The following is a 25,223-nucleotide window of genomic DNA, read 5'->3' on the forward strand; positions in this document are numbered from 1 at the left end:
GTTCATCAGAATGGGGAGGCTTCATGAATTTTCCAGACTTCTATTTAAAGTGGCAAGCCGGGCCATTAGGTCAGGCGCATGCGTTTCCTGTGAGACAACCGAAACCTGAATCCTCAGGAAATGTTGTTTTGCTTTGTTTTAGGTTCTCCCTGTGGGTGAAGTAACGAGAGGCAAGGCCTCCCAGCTTGGGCCAAGCAGATGAAGCAGTCAGCGTTTACAAATGACCAGGGTGGATTTTGGAATCCTGGAATTCCCTTAGGAATCTGAGTGGCAGGTCCAGTAAGTGGGCTGGAATCCAGTGTCACGCTGCAAGGCTGCCGCTTCCCTGATCCCTGCTGACTCACTTCCGTCCTGGGTGTGTTGGCGAGGCTTAGAGAAATAGCAGCTGAACTTCAGGTGTGCTTCCCGTAGCATCCAGTACACATCGTGTGTGTGTGTGTGTGTGTGTGTGAATCCATACATGCGATCATAAATATAAACATGGTTTCTACAAGTTGGGCTCCGTTCCAGCGCCTCAAAGGCCTGGGATGCCTTGATGGAACTGGGGGTACCATGCTTTGCCTGTCCCTGGGAACCAGGGTCTTCCCTAGACACCCGCCGGTCTGGTTCCTATGGGCTGAATTTAGGTGAGTTATGAAACGTTCAATGCCGCCATTCATATGGCTCCTGATCAAACACAAGGAGACCGGGAGCTAATGATTGTTCTTATGAGAACAGTCTTGGGTTTTACTTGGTTGCTCATTTGATTTTGTGATTGTACAGTTGACATAAACCTACCTAGAAAGTATGGTTCTCAAATCTCTTGAGACTCACTGACCTGAGACTCACTGACCTGAAGGTTGGATACAGGAATCAGAGATGGTGGTGGGTAACTTTTACACATAAATTCCCTCTTGTGTTTTCCCGAGGTGCGGCTGGTGAGGTGGGTGAAAAACCTTTGGAAAAAAGAAGGAAGTGCACATTTATGATAGCCGAGACGTTCTATTGCTATAAACAATAACAGTGCTCATTGCCAACCCAAGCACAGACTATATCCAAAAGCTGGTTGAAAAGTGGGGACCGCTTACATTTAGTTTCACATTTCATGAGAGTCCCCATTGAGACTTGGAAAGGAAGCTTGTGGGTTTCCTGTTTCTAAGACCTGCATGTCAGCCTGTCCAGAAAATGGTTATGTCCTAAATGGTATGAGAGGGTACGGTCTAATCATGGGCTTCTGGTCTACCCTGTAAGTTGTCACAAATGTGCTGCATGCCTTGGTCCAAACCCCACACCCTTTTCTCGTCTCTGATTTTTGTCTGGCTTAGAGAGGAGGATGACAACTGTCCTCTTGTCCCTTCGTCTCTTCTTAAGAGTGTTCTTAGTTTCAGGATTGGATGAGTCTCTAGAAGGTGCCTAGCCTGGCCGGAAGTCTCTCTGTGGGCCCTTTCCTCCTTGTCTCCTTTCTCTGCAGCCACTCTGCATGTGCCAGCCAGGTGGACCGCCTGCTGCAGAAGGGGCTGCTTACCCAGTATCTGTGTGTTCTCTGCCTGGGCCACACCCTCTGCCAGGAACCCTCCCTGCCTCCCCAAGCTGGGGGAAAGCCTGCCCTCATCCATCCTTACCTCCGGGGCCAGGGTCCTTCCTGGGCACCTCCCCACCCCTCTGCCCTACGATCATAGAACTCAGTGCATGATTTTATGTGTTTCTTCTTCTGAGCTTCCAAGCAGGGGCTGTGTCAGTCACCCCTCATCTCTGCCACCTACCCCAGGCTTCACTCAGAGTCGGCACCCTCTAGGTGTCTGCCGAATGGATGTATGAAATAACAAAAATCTGAATCACAGTAGAAGAGCATATGCTTTCACCCCAGGAGAGGTCTTAGGAGAAGCGAGGAGGAAAAGCAAGAGCCTGAGGAGATGGACTGTTTCGATCTCCCCTTGCTGTGTCAAGCCCGTGCGCCATCTCTGACTAGCCATGTAGGAAGTGGTTTCTAGGTGCTGCTTCCTTGGGGCAGCTCAACCGCTGGCCTCAGCTACAGCATCGTGGATGGGCAGACGGGGTGCCGGGCAGTGGGGAGAGCCTGGATTCTGGGTCAGGCAGCCTGCTCTTGAAGCCTGGCTCCACGTGGTTTGGGGGCCTCGGTTTCTCATCTGCAGAATGGGCCTGATAAGAGTGCCGGTCTCAGAGGGTCGGAGTGGGGGGAGTGACTGTGACCCACGTGCACACAGTGGGGCTCAATGCTTTTTAGTGTGTGGGTCGAAGGTCTCTGAAGGGTTGGGTTCTTGGCTTCATTAAAGATTTGGCATAATAATAATAATAAAATAATAATAATACAGCTCATGTGCAGTAACTTACCCCATCTTCCCAGCAACCCCGTGGGAAGGTTTGCTTACCCTTGCCCTGTGGTTCAGAGCAGTTAAGTCCCTTGCGCACTTGTCCAGCAGCACAGTAGTGCCGTCTCTTGCACGGCATCCAGGATCTCTCATCCAAATGCCTGGAGCTTCCTGCCTCCCAGGGGGAGACAGCTGACAAGCTTCCCCAGGGTTGCTCTGCGAGAGAATTTCTATACTGTTGCTTCTCTACCGTACCCCTGGGTTTCCTGCTCACGGCAACAATTAGAACTAAATCAACCGAGCGTTTCAGAGATGTGAACAAATGCCTCTTGTCAAGACGCGTGTGCTTTCGTGGACCAGCTAGGTAGAGTTTATTCTATCCAGGAGGTCTTCCAAGAGCTTTAGGTTACCACCCGAGGAGGGTTGCTTGGTCCAGACATTTACAAGGAAGCATCTACACTTGTCATTACTGGATGGAAATTTCCACCGTTGCAACGAAGCTACCCTCAACCTTACACTTTAGGGCTTGGCCTCAGGAGTGAGGTTTGTGTAGGTTACCTTAGGAGGATGTGAGGTTTTATCAGGTGCCGCACATTTTAGTCTGGTGGCTAGACTTTGACGATTGAACATTAAGTATGTTGTACCCACTGCTCCAACTGGCAGCCGCGGGGGTGTCGGTGGTGAGCGAGGTCTCAGCGTGGCAGCGGCGTGGCCAGCACAGAAGGCTGTTCTTGGAATTGCAGATATTTTATGTGAAATCCCACTGGCTGCAGTTTTGTAGAAAATGTATTTTCCTTCCTTTACAGTCATTCTGAATTAATGTGTACTAAGAAGGAGGTTAAGATGAATTGAATTGTATGTGGGGTTTAGTTAAAATTTTCCTTCTTTCTCTCGCTGTTTATTTTAATAAAATGATTCCCCGTCTAGCGCCTTTTAGCAACATGCACTCAGCAGAGAAGGGGGTGGGGCTGGAAACGTGGCCTCCAGACTAAAAGGGTCAGGGTTCAAAACCCGGCTCTACCACTTACCAGCTGGGCAACTGGCTGAGTCACGTAACCTCCCTGTAGAAAGGAGTTATTAATGATAATAATACCCATCTTATTGGACCAAATATATTGATACAGGTGAAGCTCTGTGCCCAACATGCAGCATTTAATAAACAGTAGCTACAGTCCTTATGAATGGTATTATATGGGATATAATAAAATAATAATAGCCTAGAGTCAACAGGATGTTATCATTCTAAAAGTAAGTTGGGGCTTTAGAAATAAAAGGAGTGAAGCTACTGCACAGTTATGGTGAACGTTGACTTAGCTGAGCATTTCCTAGGTGCGAGGGAGGAGGGGAAAGGCCTCCCGAGGTCACAGGGCTGTAAGTCTTGTGTTAGAGGGAGGGTCCAGCCCTGTGTACCTGCCTTGGGCTGCGAGGCCCCCCAGTGGGCAGAGGAGGATGGCAGTGGTGTGACCAGCCTTGCCGGCGACCCCACCGCCTTGTCATTGACGAGGGAACCGCTGCTGGAGAAGCGTGAGCGACATGTTCAGCCTTCCTACGAGGGCCACTAGGACCCCAGGCTCCCCCTCTCTGTCCTGCTTCCTGTCAAAAGATCCTTTGACCTCCCAGGTCCACAGGCATTTTTAATGAACTTGAAACGTTAAAATATTTCCTTCTTTCACGCATGTGCCCTGCAGCGTTGTCTTCATCGAGAACGAGAGAAATCTGATGAGCTTGGAGGCTGTGGTGTGGGGATCCTGCAGCCAGGGCTCACATCCGGCCCAGATTAAGCCTGCTCTGCGTCTTTGGGGACAGCAGACGGCTGTGACAAGTGGACACCACACTCGCGCACGCAGGGCAGTGCGGGGTGAATCCGCTGCTCTGGGACTTTGTCAGCCTCGCGGGGGTGGAGTGGTCACGTGGGCAGACTTTCCAGCAGGAATCGGGGGCCCGGAGGCCTGTAATGGCCAGGAAGGAGCACGTGGATCTCTGGGAGTTTCGTAACTCTGACGCTCAAGGACTTGCTCTGAGAGCCCTGCCCACGTCCAGACGTGACTGGACTTGGAATGTGAGAGCCGGCCGACCTGGCTGGGCCACCAGGTTTCATGAAAACCTGTGCAAAGTGGGCCTTCTTGGTTCACATGACATCCGTGAGCTTGCTGTAGACTGAAGGGGGACACATCAGAGCTGTGTTTCTGGGGGGAGTTTGAAAATCCATAGGGTTTGGTAATGTTATTTGTTACTGTTTGGTAAATGATTCCATCATATGGAGAAGGCCCCAGGGTGCTTTGGTCACTTTTTTTTTTTTTTTTTGCAGTATGCGGGCCTCTCACTGTTGTGGCCTCTCCCGTTGCGGAGCACAGGCTCCGGACGCGCAGGCTCAGCGGCCATGGCTCACGGGCCCACCCGCTCCGCGGCACGTGGGATCTTCCCGGACCGGGGCACGAACCCGTGTCCCCTGCATCGGCAGGCAGACTCTCAACCACTGCGCTACCAGGGAAGCCCTGGTCACTTTTTTTACAAACGTGCCTGCCATGGTCCCTACAGTGGAGCCAGATACCTCCCTAAGGAACGTAGGGCAGTGAGGTTTTCTTTTATTTTGTGCAAAATTATCAAAGCACGTGCTATTCTTACTACTGTATTTGGACTTTCTGCGTTCCCATTAGGGATTAGTGGCTTTTCAAAAACTGTGCTATGAGAGGGGAGGAGGGTGCTGGAGCAATTAAGGGCAGCGATGCCTGGTACCCAGACCCGGATGGTCAATCTGGGGATGGAGAGAAGTGTCGAGAGGTAAGGGGTGAGTTTGCTGCTGGGAGAAGGCCAGCCTCTCTGGGGGCTGTTTCACACGTCACACGTCCACAGCTGCTCTCAGAGCTGGTGAGGGTGCGATGGCCCGGGAGGTGGCCCTTTGGCCAGAAGCTGACGTGGCAGGAGTCCATCACAGTGAGCAGCGGTCCCAAACCGAGTGAGCACCAAATTGGCCCCGGAGGGTGACCGGCCCCCTGCCCTGCCCCGAGGCTCGTCTTTGGGGATCTGAGGCTGGCAAGCCTCGGTGTGTCCAGCAAGTGCTGAGTGACACTGATGCTGGCCCGGGGACCCTGCTCTGAGAGCCGCTGGGGTAGAGCAGAGAAGCTGGCGGCCACTTGAGAACCACACTTGACCTTTTTAAAAGCCGGAGCCGGAAACGGCCCTGCTCACACAGTCAGCTTCCCTGGGGATGAGGGTGGTGGGACAAGGATGCAGACCTTACTTCGTGGGAGATGCAGGGCCAGGCATAGCTTCTGAGCCCCCCAGTCTGTGGACTTAGGGAGCCTGCAGGCCCCTCCCCTCCACAGCGACCTGTAGAAGTTCACTGTCCCTCAAGGCGTCTCGGTGCTTCCAGACGCTGGATAACAGGGCAGGAATGCCTGGATTCAGCAATTTATTTATTTATTCATTTTTGGCCGTGCCTCGCGGCTTGGGGGGTCTTAGTTCCCTGACCAGGGATTGAACCCGGGACCTCGGCAGTGAAAGCGCAGAGTCCTAACCACTGGACCACCAGGGAATTCCGAGGATTTAGCAATTTATGCCATTATTTAAGAGAGCACAGATTGTATTTTTATCTTCATCTGATCCAGAGAACCGTGTTCTAGGTACCCATCCCTCTGTGTGTGTGTGTGTGTGTGTGTGTGTGTGTGTGTGTGTATTCATGCTCCCTGGTTTGCAGCATCTTCTGTGCAGGATAAAGAAAAAGTTTCCTTCTGCTTATTTGCAAAACCTGGTCAAGCCTCCAAGTAAAGCTGTTTTGATCTCTGTCACTGTCCGACTTATCCCCTGGCCAGTTCCTCTGTGAAATCTGGGGAGAGGGCTGGTGGGAAGGGCTTCGCAGCACTGCCCAGACGGACGGTGGGAGAGTCGTCGGTGGGAGCCAGGTGCGCACAACTCCTCACCTGGCTACCCTGGCCGTTCTCTGTTCTTGTCTGTAAACCTCCTTATTTCTGACTAAAAGAAGAATTGTCCTCTTCTGGCTAAAACCACACAGCAAATAGCAAAATCATTTGCAGAGGCTGGAGCCTGTGGTCAGTCTGGGGTGGGGAGAGCACGGCAGGGGCAGCTGCGGGGCTGCTGGGTGTTTAGGGTGGGGCGTTGGACCTGAGCCTCTCCGTCCCCTCCCGGCGCTGTGTTCTGACGTGAGCCTGTCTGAGCCCTTCTCTCGGTATTTTGTATGTAGTGATACCGGTCACTGCAGAATAAGGTCGGCATGTCCACAGTCCTCTGCAGCAGCTCCAGGGACCAGATGGGAAACACGGGCACCTGATGTTGTCACTGATTTGCCAATCAATCGGCACATCCGAAAGGCCTCCGAAGTCTGTCCTCTCACGCACCGGGTACCCACTGTCTAATGGATGGCATTGCCTTACCTTGTGATCCCCACTCTCCTTCTGGCAAAGAACTGGAGCCTCTTCCTCGTCTCCCAGATGGCAGATTCTGAAATGCAGGGATAGTAATTCATGAATTTTAAAAATTCTGCTTGGAGCACGGAGGTGTCCTAGTGGTCGGAGCGTGAGCTCGGTGATCGGAAGCCTTCTTGCCTCTGTGCTGAAGCGAGGGCCTGTTTCCAGGAAGTCCGTTCCCCCGACACAAAAACAACCGACTCTACGAAAAGCTTGGAAAACACCCGCTGAGAGATGACTGTGACCTGCACCCCTGGGGAAGCACCTTCCCTTTTGGGGGTGGTGACCTTAGGCAGAGAAAACCCCAAACCTGCTGGAGGAACTTCAGGTTCAGAGAGAGTCATTCCGGGAGGGGGAGGAGAAACCAGAAATGTGGGCGCCATCGTTTCCCGACTCGCTTGTGGAGGGTGACCTCCAAGGAAGACTACCCCATGCCTAGCAGGTCCCGAATCGCCCAGTCACTGGCCCAGCTCTGCCCTTCAGGTGCCTCCTGAAATTCAGCCCCATCCTAGCAGCTGACTTTCTGGAGTGTGTCCTCCGGGGCTGCCCCTGGGCCTCCTCCAGTGAATTCCAGACACCCTGTGCTTTGTACCGGAGAGTGTAGGCTGAAGCCGACTTCAGGGTCAGAAGACTTTTTTTTTTTTCTGGCTGCACTGGGTCTTCGTTGCTGCGCGCGGGCTTTCTCTAGTTGCGGCGAGCGGGGGCTACTCTCAGTTGCTGTGCGCGTGCTTCTCATTGCGGCGGCTTCTCTTGTTGCATAGCACAGGCTCTAGGCGTGCGGGCTTCAGTAGTTGTGGCACATGGGCTCAGTAGTTGTGGCTTGAGGGCTCTAGAGCGCAGGCCTAGTAATTGTGGCGCACGGGCTTAGTTGCTCTGCGGCATGTGGGATCTTCCCATGTCAGAGCTCGAACCTGTGTCCCCTGAATTGGCAGGCGGATTCTTAACCACTGCACCACCAGGGAAGCCCCAGAATCAGAAGACTTTTGAAAGTCCATAGATGGAAGAACCAAAGAAAAAGGGGTTTATGTAAAAGCTTGAGCCATTCCGTTGGTTTGTGTATAAGCCTGATTCATAAGGGAGACGTTGGTCTGGGGTTTTTGTAGTCATAAAAGTTATAAAGACACCGGAAATTGCTTTTTTCTCCAGTTGACTTTAGGCATTCGGGCCAGATAAAGGGATTACCCAGTGAGGGAAGCAGGACACCTTTGTCCTGATTTGCTTCACGACAGTGACATTGCCCGGACGAGGCGCTCTCGTGGACAGTGGGGTCCTCTCACTTGTAAGCTGGGCCACACATCCTGCAGTCCAGCACAGATGAGATGGGCAGCCAGGGGACAGGACAGATGGCAAAGCAGAAGCAAAGACAAGTCGGGTCCCCTCATGGGAGGGAGGCACGGAGAGATCCGGGGAGAGGGAGTGGCTGGCCAGGCGGGCGGATGTCCCGTCAGGGCAAGGACAAGAGTGGCTCAGGGGAGGGGAGGCCCCTTGGGTGGGAACTAAGCTCACTGACCAAACTCTGGGGGAAGCCAGGCGATCCAGCAGTTCCCGTCTGTTTCTGAGCACCCCCTTTCTCAAAGGCACCTCCACATCTGAGTGTTTTGGAGCTCTGACGACTGGCAGACGGGGCTCAAGGTGGGGAAAGTGCTGTTGGGGCAGCAGGAGACACCTTGCCTGCGTCTCTTCCACAAAATGTCCCGGAATAAAATCAGGGACAGCAACCCTGGGCAGGAACATCCCAGAGAGCCCAGGGCAGTGGGACACCTGTCACCAGAGGAGGTAACAGCTCTGGGAGGGGGAACAGGAGCAAATGCCCAGGGGACAGGAGGTCACCGTCCCACCAAGTAGCTCCCACCTCTGGGCAGCTCACTGGCTCAGCTATCAGCCTCCAGACTTGGGAGGTGGCAGGAACTGAATTTGCCATCCAAGCACTTCAGAAGAATTAATATGGGGATTTTTAGAGGCTGCTCCTCGAGGGGAAACATAGTCATCAATGGATATAAGATAGCTTTTAAAAGGAATTATTACTATCGAGACATTTTTCACCTAAGATACTGGCAAAAACAATGAAGCTGTTCTAATAATTTGCCTGTGAATGAATATTTTCATAGACGAAGCTCAGTCCAGTGCAAAAAGAGTAAACAGAGCTGCTTTGGCTAAAGGAGAAGTCAGCACGGCTTTTCCTCACTGACGTGAAGGGATGAAGTACAACTCCATGAGCCTTTTAGTTTCTTTTTCATAATTTGCCTTTGCAGAAAGGAACAAATGTAACTTCACGATACAAGAGCATGTGCATATATTTGTGCTTGTATATATAAATACATTCATGGGTGATTATATTTATATATGAGTATTTTTTTAAGTTAGGAAAAGCCGTGAAAGATTCCTGTAGTTCAGTCTTCTCATTTTAGAGATTAGAAAACCAAGTCGCAGGTTGAGAGATTTTGGGTTTAAGACAAACCAGCTTTTGAGATCAAGTCCTATTACTGCCACGTCTAAATTTGTGTCTTATATACATGTATTTATTTTGTTCGGAGTGAGAAAGCGAAATATTGATGATTCTCCCGTCAGTACTAAAGCCTCATGTAACCAGATTAGGATAAATCAAAAAAAATCAAACACCTGCAATTACAACAGAGCCACCAAACTGTAGCCTTGACTCTGGTGTTACAATGACACTGGGGAAACCTTGTACTTCAAATTAGTCAGGAACGTCTAAGGTAAGAATGCGAGGGATTATAAACTCTCAAGAAGCAGTTTCTAGCTGAGCCTCTTCCTACTTCTTGTGGCGTTTACTTCTTTTTCAATCTGAGTAATTTTCAAGGTAGAAAATATTTGAATTTTTTTTCCATTTCATTCTGCGGGATTAAGCATCTGTTTGTCATTCAACACGTTTTTATTTTAATTATCTGTTATAAGCAAAGTACTTTTGCTAAGTGTTGGGGAGGAAAAAGTGGATGAACCATGGCCCTCGATGAGTTTCTCTTTGGCACGGAGAAGGTCTCTGGGCATTGGGAGGGGGGACTTGGATGACCTGAGAAGACAGGACACAGATGCAGTTGGTGGGGAAGAGGGGGCTGGGGACAGAATGTCCAGGGGGAGCAGAGGCAGCCCAGCACGGCTGGCAGGAAACCTCTTTAGAACAGAAGGCGGGTGGGAGCCACAAGGAAGGACCCTGCTGAGGGCTTGGCTGTGGAGTTGAGATTTGGTGCTGGGCGAGGTCAGTGGTACCTGGTGATGGAAATGGGCTTTCCGGAGGCTGCCTGATCAGGGTGCAGGGTGCCTGGGAGGAGAGAGGCTGGAGGCCCATAAAGGGTGTTTCACCACAATTCGGGTGAAGATCTTGGACTCGAGTGTGATGTTGACTGAAAAAAAATGCACAACCTAAAGGCTGAGAGTTGATTATTTGGTGAACTTTCTGAGGACTCATGCCTGCCTAGGAGGCAGCCTCCCAGATGGCTCCAGAGAGGCTGGGGGGAGCCAGGATATAGAGGAGGTTTTGCAACAGGTAGTTGGACCATCAAAAGATTACCGATAATCAAAGAAAACCAGACATCTCAAGTTAACGCATTTAGCGCTTTTCTATGTACGGGAAGATGCCAGAGTCTGGGCTCATGGAAATCATTCCTTGCATAGGCACCGTAGCTATCTGGGGCCAGCATCCTGTGCTTTCCCATCCCGAGTCCCCTCAGGATGCAAGGTTGGGGTCGCCTGCAGTGGCTGTTGGCTTCGTGGCCGCAGCATCCTTTGTTTACTCATGTGGCAGGTGACATTCTTCACCCACAGTGACAACGGGGTAGTGGGTTGAATGGTGACCTTGAAAAATGATGAGTCTCTGTTCTAACCGTGGATCCTGTAAATGGGACCTTACTGGGAATAAGGGTGTTGGCAGATTTATTAAGTTAAGGATCTGCAGGTGAGATCATCCTGGATTAGGGTGGACTTGAAATCCAAGGACAAGGTCTTACGAGAGAAAGGGACACTCTGAGCTAAAAGACACAAGGACACAGGGCAGAAGGCAGGTGAAGATGGGCAGAAATTGAAGATGCGGCCACCAGCCAGGGGGGCACGGAGCCACCGGAGCTGGAAGAGGCAGGAAGGACCCTGCCCTCGAGCCTTTGGAGGTAGCGCGGCCCCGCTCACAGCTTGATTTCAAACTTCTGGCCTCCAGGCTGTGAGAGAATACATTTCTGTTGCTTTAAGCTGCAAACTTTGGGGTAACTTATTGCGGCAGCTCCAGGAGATGACTACAGAAGAAAAGAAGGGATCAACATTTTGACAAAGAACCTCACTGCGGAGCGTTGGTGGGGACGTAGAGGGAGCGTCCTCTTCCAGACCACTCCTCTCTTCCGGCGGTGTGGAGGGGTGCAGCCCCGGAAAACATATCTGGCTTTATGAAGCCAGGTCAAAGACGCATACGCTTGGTGACCCAGCACTTTCCCTCCTAGGTGTGTGCAGTGCAGTCGTGTGTTTTTCGTTAATAGCAGAAAGACTGGAGACAACAACCCAAATGCTCATCGAAGGAAACGTGGGTAACAAACGGTGGTTAACTCCACGGTGGAACATTGTGGAAGCGTGAAAGAAAATGAGCACGGTTGTAGCATCAACAAGAATGAATCTTACAGACAAAATAAGGTGGAGAGGAGAAAAAAGCAATTCTTGGAAGACACACGTTATGCACCATTTATATAAGTCCCCCAAACATGCAAAACTTACCAAAATTATTTAAGGATAAATACAAATGTGATACAATAGAGACAAAAATAAGGGAATAATACAATTCAAGACAATGGTGACACCTGGAGTGAGGCAGGGGACTGAGATCAGAAGAGGCCCAGCCTGTGTCTTCATTTATTTTTCTTCTTTAAACCTCACAAACATGCAGTCTGCGTTAGAGAATTAGTATAGTGTCAAGTATGGGCTTAGAGCCCGACTGCTTGGTGTTACGTTCTGGCCCTCCACCTGTTAGCCATGGTACCTTAAGAAAGTTATTTTAGCTCTCTGTGCCTCAGTGTTCTCACCTATAAAATGGGGATGTTAAAGTCTGTACCACATAGGGCTGTGGTGAGAATCAAAGTCAATACACGTGAGAGCTCAGAATAGTGCAGGGCATATAGTGCGTCTGGATACGCATTGGCTACTGTAGTTGTCATCACGTCATCATCACCATCTTGTAAATGTAAAGTGCACTGAAATTAAAAAAAGGAAGGGATGGGACCATGCAGAAATGAGGTGAGTGCACACGGGGGTGGTGGGGACCCTAACTGTCAGCCTGGGTGACCGGGAGCCACAGGAGGCAGTGACACAAAATGAAGACAGAGGGGTGAGGCCTGGCCGGAGCTGATGATTCTGTTTGGGTGGTTGGCGTTCTACTGGGGCGAATCCTGTCCCTCTGCTGGCCAGTGCTGTAGGGGCCCCGTTGAAGGCGTGTTCCCAGGGGAAAGCAGGGGCTGGAGCTGAGCTGGGACTTGGGGGAGGGGGGGTTTGGCCCTTCTGGTCACATTTTGAAAGCATTTAAATGGACAGAAGGCAGCTTGAAACCCAGTTCGCCCTCCCCGTGCTGCTGGGCGCTGCATCGTCCTCTGGTCTCCTCGGGGTTCCTGTGGATGTCCTGCACCGGGAGGGTGGCTCCGGGCTCCCCAGGGGCAGGCAGCTGCATGCGGTGGCGCTCAGACATTGAGAAGCTACACTCAAGCTCGCTCCTTGGACGTGGCGCCTGAAGATGGGCACTGGGGCGTCCGCGGGAATGAGTCAAGGCCGTTCAGGAGAAGCGCCTCCTCCTGGCCTGCTCGTGGGTCCCCCCGTGGCTGTTCTTGGTCCTCTGGGGTCACTCATGGTGTCAGCAGAAGGCATGCTTGTCCGCATCAGGATCTCTCACACGGTACCGTGAACCCAGGCCGGTTCTATGCCTCGTGTTCACAGAACTGAGGATAGCACAAGCTTTTTTGTCTCTCTTGCAATTGTACCTTTCCTCCTATCATGCCTGACTGCTGGCTTGGGAATTTGTTCAGGAGTCAGATCAAGGAACAGACAGCGGTGTGTGGAAGGCCTGCTCCAGGTACCTGGGAGGATGGGGCTTCCAGGGGAGACCTGCCAGACAGCCGGGAAGGGGAACCACGGCAGAGCTAGTAAGTGCACTGCTGCCAACAATAGACGTGATCGCAGCACAGCGTCGATCATAGTAACTAGCACGATGAGCCCCCACTCGGGGCCAGGCTCCGTCCCCGCCTGACACACGCTGCCTTATTTACCCACCTACAGCCCAGGCAGAGCTACGTCGCCCTTCCCTTGAAGGTGAGGAATCTGGGGCCCAGGGGACTCTGTCATTGGCCCAGGAGGGAGGCGGGCAGGGGATCAGCTGGTTTGCCTCCAGGCCTCCCATTTTGACCCTCAGGGTGGTGAAATGATGAATTGGCAAATTGGGCAAATGGATGAAAATGGCCCAGGTGCTTGAAGGAGGAAGCCATTGCTCTAGGTTTGTGGGGGGCAGTCTTTGAGACCCAACCACGTATGGAATGCTTCCCAGTCCTTGTGTCATTTCATCTTCCAGCAGCACCCAGTGGTAGGAGGTATGTGTATCCCCAATTTACGGATGAGAAAACAGAGGCTCACAGAGCTACATCAAGTTGCCCCGAGTCCCACGGTACTCGAGGGGTGGGTTTAAGGTTTGAGCTGTTGTCACCCTATAAAGGTCATTGTCTTCCTCAGGGACCAGGGAGCTGGTTTGAAGAACAGGTAGGACAAGGTTGAGAGAGGACGGTGGGCATGTTCTCAGTGGAGGAAGTGCACCAGCACGGGCGGGTTGGGGAGAGCCCAAGCAGACCAGCCCGGCGTGCAGGGAAATTGAGGCAGTGGGTAAAGGGGGGTAAAGGGAGATGGGCCTAGAAGGGCTCATGTGTACTGTGGAAGGAAGGCCGTGAACCCCAGGCTGGGGCACGTAGAGTTAGTCCTGGAGGGAGATGGGGGGGCCCCATCCAGAGGGAGCCTTGAGAGGCTCAGCATCCCACCCAGGAGCCCCACTGGTCCAGGATGTGTCCCCGGAGCCCGTCGAGGACACATACGGGCACACAGCCAGCCCCGTGTGCAGTGCTCTCTCCGCGGGACACAGGGCAAGTTCACGAAGCAGGTGGCAGCAGCTTCAGCCAGGTCACCGAGCTCTTGAACATCCCCAGTGTAGACACACAGCAGCTCTCCGAGCTGCTGCTTCTAAAACTGCCCCCCAAATGCTCCCGCACAGCAGCCAGTGGCTGAGCCGAGCATCTCCAGCTGTGCCCGGCTACTTGGAGGCGCGGCAGCTGCGGGCTGCCGGGCTCTGAGAAATGTCATTCACGTAAACATTTGGGGAAGCGCCAAAGCCCGGTGGTTCCCAGCCAAGCCCCGCTTCCAATGTGCTCTGCACCTGCCTTTGTGTGCAGGCTGATTTTTGCTTTGTTTTCTCTTTCACAGTATGAATTTGGGGCCAGGCGTACAGCCATTTGCTGTATCAGAGCAGTGATCCTGGCTCTCGTGGAATAGAGACCCCTGACTGCGAATCAGCCAGCGGGGCTGGGAAGCCGAGCTCAGAGGCACAGAGCTGGGGCGGCTGTTGGGTGCGGGGCGTTCTGGCTCACCTCCTGGGCCGTCCTGTTCGAGAGTCTTACCTGTGCCTTTCTTGAGCGTCTGTGGCCTCTGGTTGGTGTTGCACTGTGATCTTTCTTTAACAGAAGGTGGCTCCGATGTCATTCAGCTTTGAAATGTGTCCCAAGAGAAAGCTTTATTCACAGATGAGTTGCTTGGGGACCTCAGCATCTTCCCGGCTGGGTGACTGCAGGCTGGAGGTGACCTTTCCTCCCTCCTCCCGGCAACCTTGGATTTCAAGGTTCACCACTTGGATTTTAACCCGCTTTGGGGACGGAGTTTGGGAAGTCATTGGAGGGAAGGCCACCTCTAGATGTCGTCCCAGGCCAGGTGGTGGCGGCAGTGAGCGAGGTTCAGGGGCTGCTGCCTGGGCACAGCAGTGGAAGGGACTTTTGTGCTGGGGCTGCCACCTGTGTGCTCTGCCTTCCAGAGTCCCCACACGCCTGCATGTGACAGCGACACGTGGGGACATACGTAGCTGGAGCTTCAAGAAGCAGCAGACAATCCAGATCCCAGCCTGGGGGCAGCTGGTCCCCAGGGAGTATGCTCAAGGTCTGGTCACTGCTCCAGCAAGGGATACCAGGGTCGGCGTGGGCATGTCAGCCGGGAACACAGGCGAGGGGCAGAGACCACAGCACCTGTCAGGGCAGGTGCCCAGAGCAGGTCCCAGGATCAGACCAGGGATGCACAGGTGCCCCCTCGGCGGGTGGGGAGTGAGCCAGAACCGTGCCGGGCTCAGCTCGGCAAGGCCTGGGATGCAGCCCACTGTATCGTTTTCTCACAGAGCCCCTTGGATCCTGGTAGGGAGGGAGGCCCCCATCTGATGGGACCCGCCGGGCATTTGCAGCCAGCGTCCCACTGTCCCCAGGACAGGAGCCCGCCTGGGAGGAGCTGGGCGCCACCCTCGGTGCTATGACTTTTTTCTGGGGAACACAAAAGGGAAATTGCATTTCAGCGACTCTGCTGAGTGGCCCCTGACGTGCCACTGTCCTCCAAGTCTGCAGAGTAGTGGGCTTTGAAGGACAGGCAAGAAGCTCTGTGTAGCAGGGGCGCACTTTGAGGTGGTGGATTTCCCAACAGTGTTGTGGGATCAGAGGTGAGAGGATGTTGTGTGCGCCTCCGTGGCGGTGTTGCGGACACAGAGCGTCACTGTACGATGCCTACTGACGTGATCATGGCCCGCCGAAATTCAGAATACTTAGACCCACTCAGGCAGAAGGATGAGAGGCTGCTTCCGCTCGGGGTCGGGGCAGAAGTGGAACCTAGGGGGGCACTGGGTTTGTGGAGGGCGGGGGAGGGCAGGCAGACTGACAGGGACCTCGAAACATGAGGAGATCGGGGTGGTGAAGCGGGGAGAGGCTCTCAGGACAAAAGGATGGAAAGCATCCCTGAGCTGTGGTCAGGGGACCATCTTTTTTTTAAAAACGTGGGGACCCACTGTGATTGGGTGTCCCTGGAGGTTTTTTTTTTTTTTAAATATTTATTTATTTAGGCTGTGCCGGCTCTTAGTTGCGGCATCCGGGATCTAGTTCCCTGACCAGGGATTGAACCCAGGCCCCCTACATTGGGGGCACGGGGTCTTAACCGCTGGACCGCCAGGGAAGTCCCCAGGGGACCATTTTACGTCCATTAAAGTCGCGCCTCGGGGGAACCTTCCGGAAAACTTGCCGCCTTGTCTGTTGCCCTGTCGACTTCCAGAGCGTGCGCGCCTGCTAAAATCCAGGGATCCGTGTTCACAGCCTGACAAATCGAGCAGCTGTTCTGAAGGCAGAGTGGACTTCCTGCTGTAACATCCAGCGGGGGTTGGCAGGGGGTGACGTGCTATCTGCGCGGTTTGGGGACAAATGACAATGTCCTCATTTCACGAGTGGTTCTCCCTCCCCGTGACTCAGAAGCCTTCACATGTTATGGTCGCGTCCATGTTGATATTTTTAAGCCCAGCTTCCCAGACCTGGTTCTTGTTGTTATTGTCGGCGAAAAAGCCGCCTTTCGATTTCAGAAGGTGAGAAGAACAAGAAGAGGTCTGAGCCGTGGGTGTGGCTTTGCCCCTTAATAAGGAAAAGTGAGGCATTGATAAGCTGGCCCTTGGGCATTGGGGGATGAAGCAGGTGGGGGAGAAGGAAATGTCACTGGTGTCTGGGAATATGGACCTTTGTCCTTTTTGCCTTGAGCTCTCTCTTGGAGAGGGGGGAAGAGGGGTCTGGAGAATAAGGCTGTCTGTTCTCACCAAGAGCCCCTTTCAGCTCCAAGGGGAGACTGATGGGGGAGGGGAAGGGGGAGGAGTAGGGAGCGCAGCTGGGCTTATCTGGTCAATGTTGGCATCTAGAGGAAAAGACGACTTTGGGTGCAGAAATGGACCTGCTGTGTTGATTTCAGACTGAAGTTGACGTGATACTAGGAGGTTATTTGGCAACCTTATTGGTGCTTTTGGCATAATTTAAGTAATCAGAAGGATGTTTTTTCTTCATTGTTCTAGCAGGTTTAGAAGCTTGTGAAAAAGACCAGTTCTTCTTTTAGAAGGATAAAAATACTGCAGTGATAGAAAACTGCTTCATGCCTGACAGGCAGATGTGAATAACTCCCACCTATTTTTTAGTATCTTTACTAGGGTAGGGGCTCCACTGCCAGTGCGCTGATGAGCTAGCTGCCTGTGGGGCGTGGGTGTGTGTGTACGTGGTGTGTGTGTGTACATGGTGTGCGTGTGCACAGTGTGTGTACATGGGGTGTGTGTGTACATGGTGTGTGTGTGTACACGGTGTGTGTGTACTTGGTGTGTGTCTGTGTACACAGTGTGTGTACATGGGGTGTGTGCATGTAGGGGTGCACAGCACGTTGTCTTGGCATCAGCATCAGAGCTGCTCTGAGCACCCAACCCGGGCGTTCTGGCTTGAGGGGGCTGTGATTCCAGGTGACCCGTGCAGCCTGGGTGCAGGAAATGATTTCCCAGCAATGTCCCATCAGTGTTCTCTGGGACCCTGAGCCACTGAGAGACAGAAGTTCTCATGGTGTAAACAGATGCAGGTCCTCTCCTGGGGAGGCTGGGGTCAGGGTTCCCAGGCAGCCCTGTCCCTCCTCACAGAGGCTGACCGGCGTCTCTTCACCCAGCAGCACTTGGAGGCTTTCTGGAACCTTCCAGAAATGGGCTCTGGCTCCTTGAAAATGATCATGAGCCTGAGCACCCACGTCCAGAATGTTAACCCTGAGGCAGGCGCTCTTGGTGGGCGCCCCTTCCCCGCAGATGCGCCAGGACACGTGTGGCATCCTCAGTCCACCTGAATGAGGACGGTGGTCCAGCTGTTCCTCCTCGGGTGAAGAGACACTGCTGTCACGTGGCTTGCGGTTCCCGGGATGTGTTTTGTCCCAGTTGCATCTCTAGCGACCACGGCTTAGTACACCATCTACCTGCAGCTCCTTGTGACATCCTTCAAACACGTGATCTTGTTCTATCTTCACAAACACCCTTAAGGTCAAGTACTCTTCCCTGCCCCTCACCAGGTGAGGATGGTGAGTCTAGGAAGCAGAAGGAACTGGCCCCAGTCACACAGCAAACCAGAGGCACAGCTGTAGGGCGATGGAGGGGCCCCTGGGGCCAGACCGACTCCATCAGAATTGTTTCCAAATCTCCAGGAAGACTCCACATGCGGGCGATATTGGGGACCACGGGGCTGGCGGCTCTGCAGAATTATTTCCCATTCAGTGTCTGGTCTGAATTATCCCTCGTTGTTTACAGAGTTATTATTAAGGAGGCACAGGGCTGGTGAAGAGACACAGCTTCAGGCAGGACACGTGCTGGAGTTTGCTTGGTGCTGGGAATAGATGAGCTGAGACCCGCTGTCCGTCCCCCCTCCTCTAAGCAGCCTCGTCCCAAAGCTTGGTGCTGGGCCAGTGTGAGGGCATAGACACCGACCACGGGAAGGCACGACGCTGGGACATCCAGACTCTAGAGGGCCGACCCCTCCCTCAGGCCACCCACCCACTGTGCTCATCCCCCCACAGCGGATACGACACTCCAGAAATTGGAATATGTTTAAGTTCGTGGTCAAGACGAATTTCACACACGTTAGAATGTGATGGAACTGGCCACCGAAACGCCTGCAGTCCAGAGGTGCTTCCCTGCATGGCTAGAGTGAGCCCAGCTATCATGCCAGCAAAGGAGTTCTCGAAAACGATGCTTCATGAGGACGGAGAATGTGCCTATGGGCTGAATTGCTCCATGCCAGCTGGGTACGAGGGACAACACTGGCGAGCACAGGAGACATTTACACTTCCTTCCAGAGGCGACTGGACAACCAGAACACGACTTGTCCTCTCCTGAGCCGCCAAGGCAACCTCTTCTGTGTCCCGCAGCCCCACTTCCCTCTCCCATCATTCAGCCGATATTCCCTTCCTGGTTTCCAAACACTGAGAAGGATCCAGAGTGATTCATGCTCACCACATCAGACAATCCTTTGATGCTGTAATTTTCGCATCCCGTGACATCGACGATAATTTTCATCAGCCGGGTAGGAATGTCTGCCTCGTTTCTCCCTCTCAGCAGAGAAAATACACAGTCAGTGAGCACAGTTCCGGGTAGGCGAGAGCCAGGGATGTGTGTGGTATGAGGGCAGTGCGTTGGGGCTGGGCAAGTCTTCTTTGGCAGAGCTAGGAAATGCCTCATTCTAGAATCCTGTGAGTCCGCTGTGCAAAACTTTACCATTAAAAAAACAAAATTAAAGACACGCATCCATCTGAAAATAGTCAGTGACCTGGGCTTGCTGCCTGCCTCTTTCGGATTTGCTTGGGCTCCCTCGCTTCTGTTTAGTTGTCATTGTTTAGAACCAACTGAAAAACATCCCTGTGAAAGGAAAGACCTGCTTCAGATTGAGGAAGGATTCTGGGCCAGGCTCTGCATGTTGGTAAACTTGGGTTCAGCCTCGATAGCAACGTTTGCCGTGAGCGTTGAGTCTGCAGATGGAATTCCGTGTCTCCGGCCCTTAGGTTGGGACCCTTGGCCATTTCAATGAAAGCCCACACCTGAACCTCAGCTGACATTTGGTTGTCCAGGGAAGAAAGCCCCACGTGACGCGCACACCTGGTGAATTCTGGGTCTTTGGAGGGTAGACCTCTTCTTTCATCAGGGGACACTGAGGCCAGGATGGTGGACGCATGGCCACTGTCCAGCCATGAGCACGGCTGGGAATGAGGCCCGGGCTGCCACCCACCCCCGTGCTCCCCCCTCTCCCGAGGTCCCCACTGGAAACTCCAAGGTCGATCATCTTTCTTTTCACATTTAATTGGACAGAGCTTAATCGGCTTCTTTAACCTCATTATGAAAAGCCTGCACTGGGGATGCTTTAACCAGGCTTCGTGCCCATGTGGGCTGCACAGGAAAGTCTGAGAATGACCCTGGATTGGAGAAGGGCCCCTGGAAGAGCTGCAAGGTGGCAGCTCTCATTGCTTCTAGAACATTCCTTCTCAGGACACTGCCCCTTGGGAAGGCTTGCTAGCTGAAAAGTGCAACTGTTACATAATGTTCATGGAAGAAGCAGGAAGTTATCTTCCGAGGGAAGTGGTCCCCCGGGGAGGACCCAGGAGGCCTGGCGTGGGCGTGGCTGGTGTGGGCAGTGGGAGGCTGGGCGTGTTCGTTTCGTGTGGCTGCTATAACAAATTGCTGCAAACTGGGTGGCTTAAAATCACACACAAGTGGGCTTCCCTGGTGGCGCAGTGGTTGAGAGTCCGCCTGTTCATGCAGGGGACACGGGTTCGTGCCCCGGTCCGGGAAGGTCCCACTACTGCGCGTCTGGAGCCTGTGCTCCGCAACGGGAGAGGCCACAACAGTGAGAGGCCCGCGTACCGCAACAAACAAGCAAAAGTGATTGCCCAGAAGTGATGGAATGTGCACATTTTGATTGCTGCTACGTAAAAGTTTACTGGCGACGGGGCATGGGCTTATACTTACAGGATGTGAGGCACAGGGACACCACGGCCCCTCCATAAGGCAGTGCCCGCCCTGTGAGTTGACCTCAGAGACCATCCAGACAGCTGGTCCTCCGGGAGCTCCTGGCCGTTTCCTGCTGGCCCAGCATTCGCCAGAGGGGTCTGGTCCTGTTGGGGGTGGCTTGGACAGAAGTGACAACCAAAGGGCAGTGCCCAAGGCGGTGGCTGTCACTCTGCATTCACTTGTGCCAAGAGTTCACCTTCTTATTATCAACGTCATAGACGCTTTTTCAGTGACCGCGACGTGCCCAGCACCGCTCCACGCACAGGACACGGCGCTTCAGAAGGCTGTTCTGGCCATGTCTTCGGGGAGCTGATGTTCACGGCCTCTAGGGGCCATGCTAGGGCCGGGAGGCAAAAGGAGGTGTGCGTTGGGGGCAGGTATCAGGCGCTGGGCTCCTGTCAGGCACTCGGTTTGAGGCTGGCAGGCGGGCCTTGCCTTTAGAAGTAGCCTGCTCAGATGTCTCCCTCATTCTTGAAACTCAGGATGTCTGGACAGGCTTCTTCCGAACTGGTAACATTCTAAAAGTAACATAACTGAAAGTAACTGCAGACATAACTAAGAAAGCCCTTCATTTTCACTTACTGCTAACTGCTAATAAGCATCTTTATCTCCATGTCTTTAGAGACAATTGCAGCCCCACCAGGTGGGTGCTGGATGGACGTGTGGATTTTCTGTCCATGTCACAACTCCCCTTGGAAAGGATTAGATCATGGACAAGTCACTTCCAGTTGGCTTCATTTTCGTGTCACTAGCGGGGTTTATGGAGAAAGCCTTTACCGGTTTTTCCATCGTGGTTTTCCTTCCTGATGCCCACTGGGCAAGGCACAGGGCTGGCCCATCCACCAGCTCCGAGTTTAGTGGATCCGTGGGAGAGTTAGAAATGCTGTGGCATGTTTGTCCCTCCCTTACAAAACACACCGTGCTTAGCAAGGGCTGGGCCCGTGAGCCATGGCCGCTGAGCCTGCGCGTCCGGAGCCTGTGCTCCGCAACGGGAGAGGCCGCAGCAGTGAGAGGCCCGCGCACCGCAAAAAAATAATAATAATAAAAGAAAGAAAGAAATAAAAGAAAAACAGGTTTCTGATATTAGAGAAGCACCGCCCGAGAGGGTGGACTGCACGTGAGGATGCTTCTCAGCTGGCCAGCCTTGCATCGTGTCACACATAGGCCCTGCCCCTCGCTCCACGTCCCCCTGGGAGCCCACGCCCCTCCAGAGCGAGAGCTGGGGCCGCTGACTCACCTGGCTCCACGTGTGTCACTTTAGCTCTGGGGTCCACAGCCAGACCCCCAACTCCAGTTTGCTGGCTGTAAATGACAAAACCACAGTCTATAACCCCGGTCCGCCCGCCGTTTCCCCTGAAAGGCCTGATGCTCCCCCAACTCCCAGACCCGTGTCTGTTCCTGGCGTCCTAGCCGTGGGTGTCACAGCCTGTGGGAGCTCCCTGGCAGTGTTATTATCCGGTGCCCCCGTGTGGACCCCAACACCACGGGTCACAGTGAAAGCAGCAGCCATGGGCCCTGCTGGAGGGAACGGACCCCTCAGATCCCCAAGGTGAGGCTGTCCTCAGGCGTCACGACCCAGGGGCAGGCTGCACGTGGCCTCTACGTGGCCAGTGGTCACCTCAGCCATCCGTTTCCCTAACTGGGCGGCTCCTGGTTACCAGGGGACCAGCTGGGGATCGGCTCTTAACTCGGGGCAGAACAGCCTAAAGGAAGGTTTGCTCTGGAGTAACCCCAATGCCGCCTGAACCCCCAGGAAGACAGCAAGGAGCAGACGCCCCACATTAGTGCTCCCTCAGTGATGTCACACAGGTCCCCTGTGCCCGGGACCCGGAGCACCTGGCCCCCCTCTGCAGAGCTCCATCCCATGGGGAGCCCATGCTGGGTCTTGACCCTTCAGGGAGGGGGCCCTGCTGTCCCCCAGCTCTTCCCTCCATCTGTCCCCCATGTGGCAGACATGATCTTTCAGGGTCCCCGACCCCCAACCCTGGTCTCCTTGGGCTCCCCTGCTGTGTGTTTGCCAACCTGCCATCACCCACGTCCCGGGGGTAGGAGTCTAACTCACTTGCGGTCCTGAGCTGCTGCCCCAGGCCCCCCTGCCCCCGTCCGTCTGCTCCTCAGCCCTTCCCCCCCAACTAGGGGTGACCATCTCAGGTCTCCCCAGGTGACTGCCGCTCCCCATAACGAGTCAGGTCGCAGGGCCGCGTGCTTCCTGCCTTTCGCTTCCGCTTCTCTCTGCGTGATTCAAAGGTCCTCAGGGACTTGCCATCCAGCTCAAGGAGGCAGCTGGTGACAGGCTGGGCGTTTAGGGTGTCCCATCTTGGAAGACGAGAGGCGGCTGGGAGAAGACTCCCCAGACCCAGGCTGGGGCTCGAGTAGACACACAGGTTTGGGGGTTCAGGGAGCGACTAGGGGCAGAGTCCGAGACCAGGGCTCAGTGGAGGGCTCCGCAGGCCCTTTCCTCATCAGGCCCCTTTCAGCTCTGCGCGGGAAGCCAAAGTACTGTTTTTGCCGATTCTGATCATTTAAGGGTATGTCCTTGGAATGTTTCTCAGGGACTGAGAAGTGTTTCTTCTTTTTTAAATTTAATTTTTATTTTATTTTATTGACTGAGCCGCACAGCACGTGGGATCTTAGTTCCCCGACCAGGCATCGAACCTGTGCCCCCTACAGTGGAAGCGCAGAGTCCTAACCACTGGACGGCCAGGGAAGTCCCTGTTCTGAATTAAGAGTCTTTAGATGAATCCAGTTGCTTCTATTTTATTCTTTGTAGCTCATTTGAACAGTCTGCTTGAGAAAAAGTAACGTGACTCCATTTGGCATACGTAGTTTTTTTTTCCTTTTACAAAGCTCTCGGATGGAGATTGGGCAGAAAGTCCAAAGCAACGTGATGCAAGTGCAAAATGATAAGCTTTTAATTCTTAATGAATTATTAATACATGAATCATTTAGTTATAAAGTAATGATTTGTGAATAAATTCTATACAAATAATTTATACCGGTAGAGATGAGAAACAGAACATTCATACATGAAATAATAAATGAATCACTTAATTAATAAAGGCATGAGTTGACCATTGTGGTGGGTGGTGCAGCCCTGGCTTAGGATCTGTTCACACTGGCTCTGGGGTCCTGGACAAGTCGCCCAGGCCCGCTGGACGTCCAGTTCCTCAATCTGAAATGAGAATGGTGGAGTCCTCGTACCCTAGATGATGTCCGCGAAAGGGCTTTGTAAACTCTAGAGCGCTGTACGTGCACTGGTACTTACCACTGATACACCCATGACGTACAATCGAGGAAGTAGGCAGAGGCATCCAAAAAACCTGAGGTCCATTTTCTTGCCCAGAACTCAGCATTTTCATAAATACTAGGGCAGGGGTCCCCAACCCCCGCCCCTCCAACCAGGCCGCACAGCAGGAAGTGAGCAGCGGGGGAGCAAGCGAAGCTTCATCTCTATCTACAGCCGCTCCCCATGGCTCGCGTTACCGCCTGAGCTCCGCCTCCCGTCAGATCAGCTGCGGCATTAGATTCTCATAGGAGTGCGAACCTTACTGTGAACTGCACATGCGAGGGATCTGGGTGGGGCGCTCCTGATAAGAATTTCATGCCTGATGATCCGAGGTGGAGCTGATGTGTTGATGCTAGAGCTGGGGAGCAGCTGCAAATACAGATTCTCATGAGCAGAGAGGTCTGACCGCCCAGAGACCATGATAAATCAGTTGCTTGCACACTCATATCAAAACCGTATCAGTGAGTGGCAAGTGACAGTTAAGCTGCGTCTTATGGAGTAGACTGGACATAAGCAACACAGTTCGAGTGTCACTGTCTCCCATCACCCCCAGATGGGACCCTCTAGTTGCAGGAAAACAAGCTCAGGCCTCCCACCGATTCTGCACTATGGTGAGTTGTATAATTATTTCGTTATATATTACAATGTAATAATAATAGAAATAAAGTGCACAATAAATGTAATGCACTTGAATCATCCCGAAACCATCCGCCCCCCCGCCATCCGTGGAAAAATTGTCTTCCACGGAACCAGTCCCTGGTGCCAAAAAGGTTGGGGAATGCTGTACTAGGGTGTAAAACACCTTGCCTTTGGCCTTGGTTCTGCAGCCAAGTGTACTGTGTGTTTGCCTCTGCAGTACTGGGGGCAAAACCAGTGAGTCCTGGTTTGAAAATGAATGTGATCCGCTTTTCACAGGATACAAGACCCTTCTGAAAGGAATTTCTGGGAAATTCAACAGTGGAGAGCTCGTGGCCATCATGGGTCCTTCCGGGGCTGGGAAGTCCACGTTCATGAACATCCTGGCCGGATACAGGTGAGCACTGACCCTCGGATACTGACCCTCGCCCAGTGGTCAGCCAGGGGCCACCAGTATGAATGGTCCATCCCGTCACTTCTGAAGGCTCTGGACAGCCTCCCGGGAAGCCGGAGGGGTGTCTCACAGTAAGGGGCTTTGGAACCTGTGCAGGGAGCAGAGCTCCGGCATTGGGGGCATCAGAAGGCAGCACATGCTGGTTGTCACCTGGTGGTGGTGAGTGGATGCTGTGCTCAGGAGAGGGAGGTCCTGGGGCAGAAGGGCCAGGCCTTATGGGACAGGAAGTAATGGAGAGGTCCAGGTTGGGGAGGGGGCCGGCAGGAGAATGCTGAGACAAGTGTGAATGAAGGTCAAAGGTAAGATGAGCCATTTTCAGAAGAAAAGCAGCAGCATCAGGCTGGGGCCCAGAGCTCACGCGACCCTTGCCTGTGGCCACGTTAGCTGCTCCGACATTCGGAAAACACAGCTCTCGACGTCCTGTCCGGTGACGTTCACGTGAGGATGATTTGAAAACTGAACCTTCAGAAGTGTTAACAAAATGCTCTCTTAAAGCCAGTTCTCTTCAGATCTCATGGCT

At 53.2% G+C, this 25,223-nt stretch overlaps 1 protein-coding gene across 2 annotated transcripts in view; it reads left to right on the forward strand.

Annotated features, from left to right (window-relative positions):
* Nucleotides 1–25,223, forward strand: part of ABCG1 (ATP binding cassette subfamily G member 1) — a 60,493-nt gene that overhangs the window by 15,640 nt on the left and 19,630 nt on the right. For both annotated transcript variants that reach the window (XM_004264583.3, XM_004264584.3), the window contains exon 3: nucleotides 24,529–24,646. In XM_004264583.3, coding sequence (XP_004264631.1) covers nucleotides 24,529–24,646 — 118 coding nt within the window. The remainder of the gene's footprint in view (nucleotides 1–24,528; nucleotides 24,647–25,223) is intronic.

This window comes from Orcinus orca, chromosome 5 (genome assembly GCF_937001465.1).
Source record: "Orcinus orca chromosome 5, mOrcOrc1.1, whole genome shotgun sequence".
Classification (NCBI taxonomy): domain Eukaryota; kingdom Metazoa; phylum Chordata; class Mammalia; order Artiodactyla; family Delphinidae; genus Orcinus; species Orcinus orca.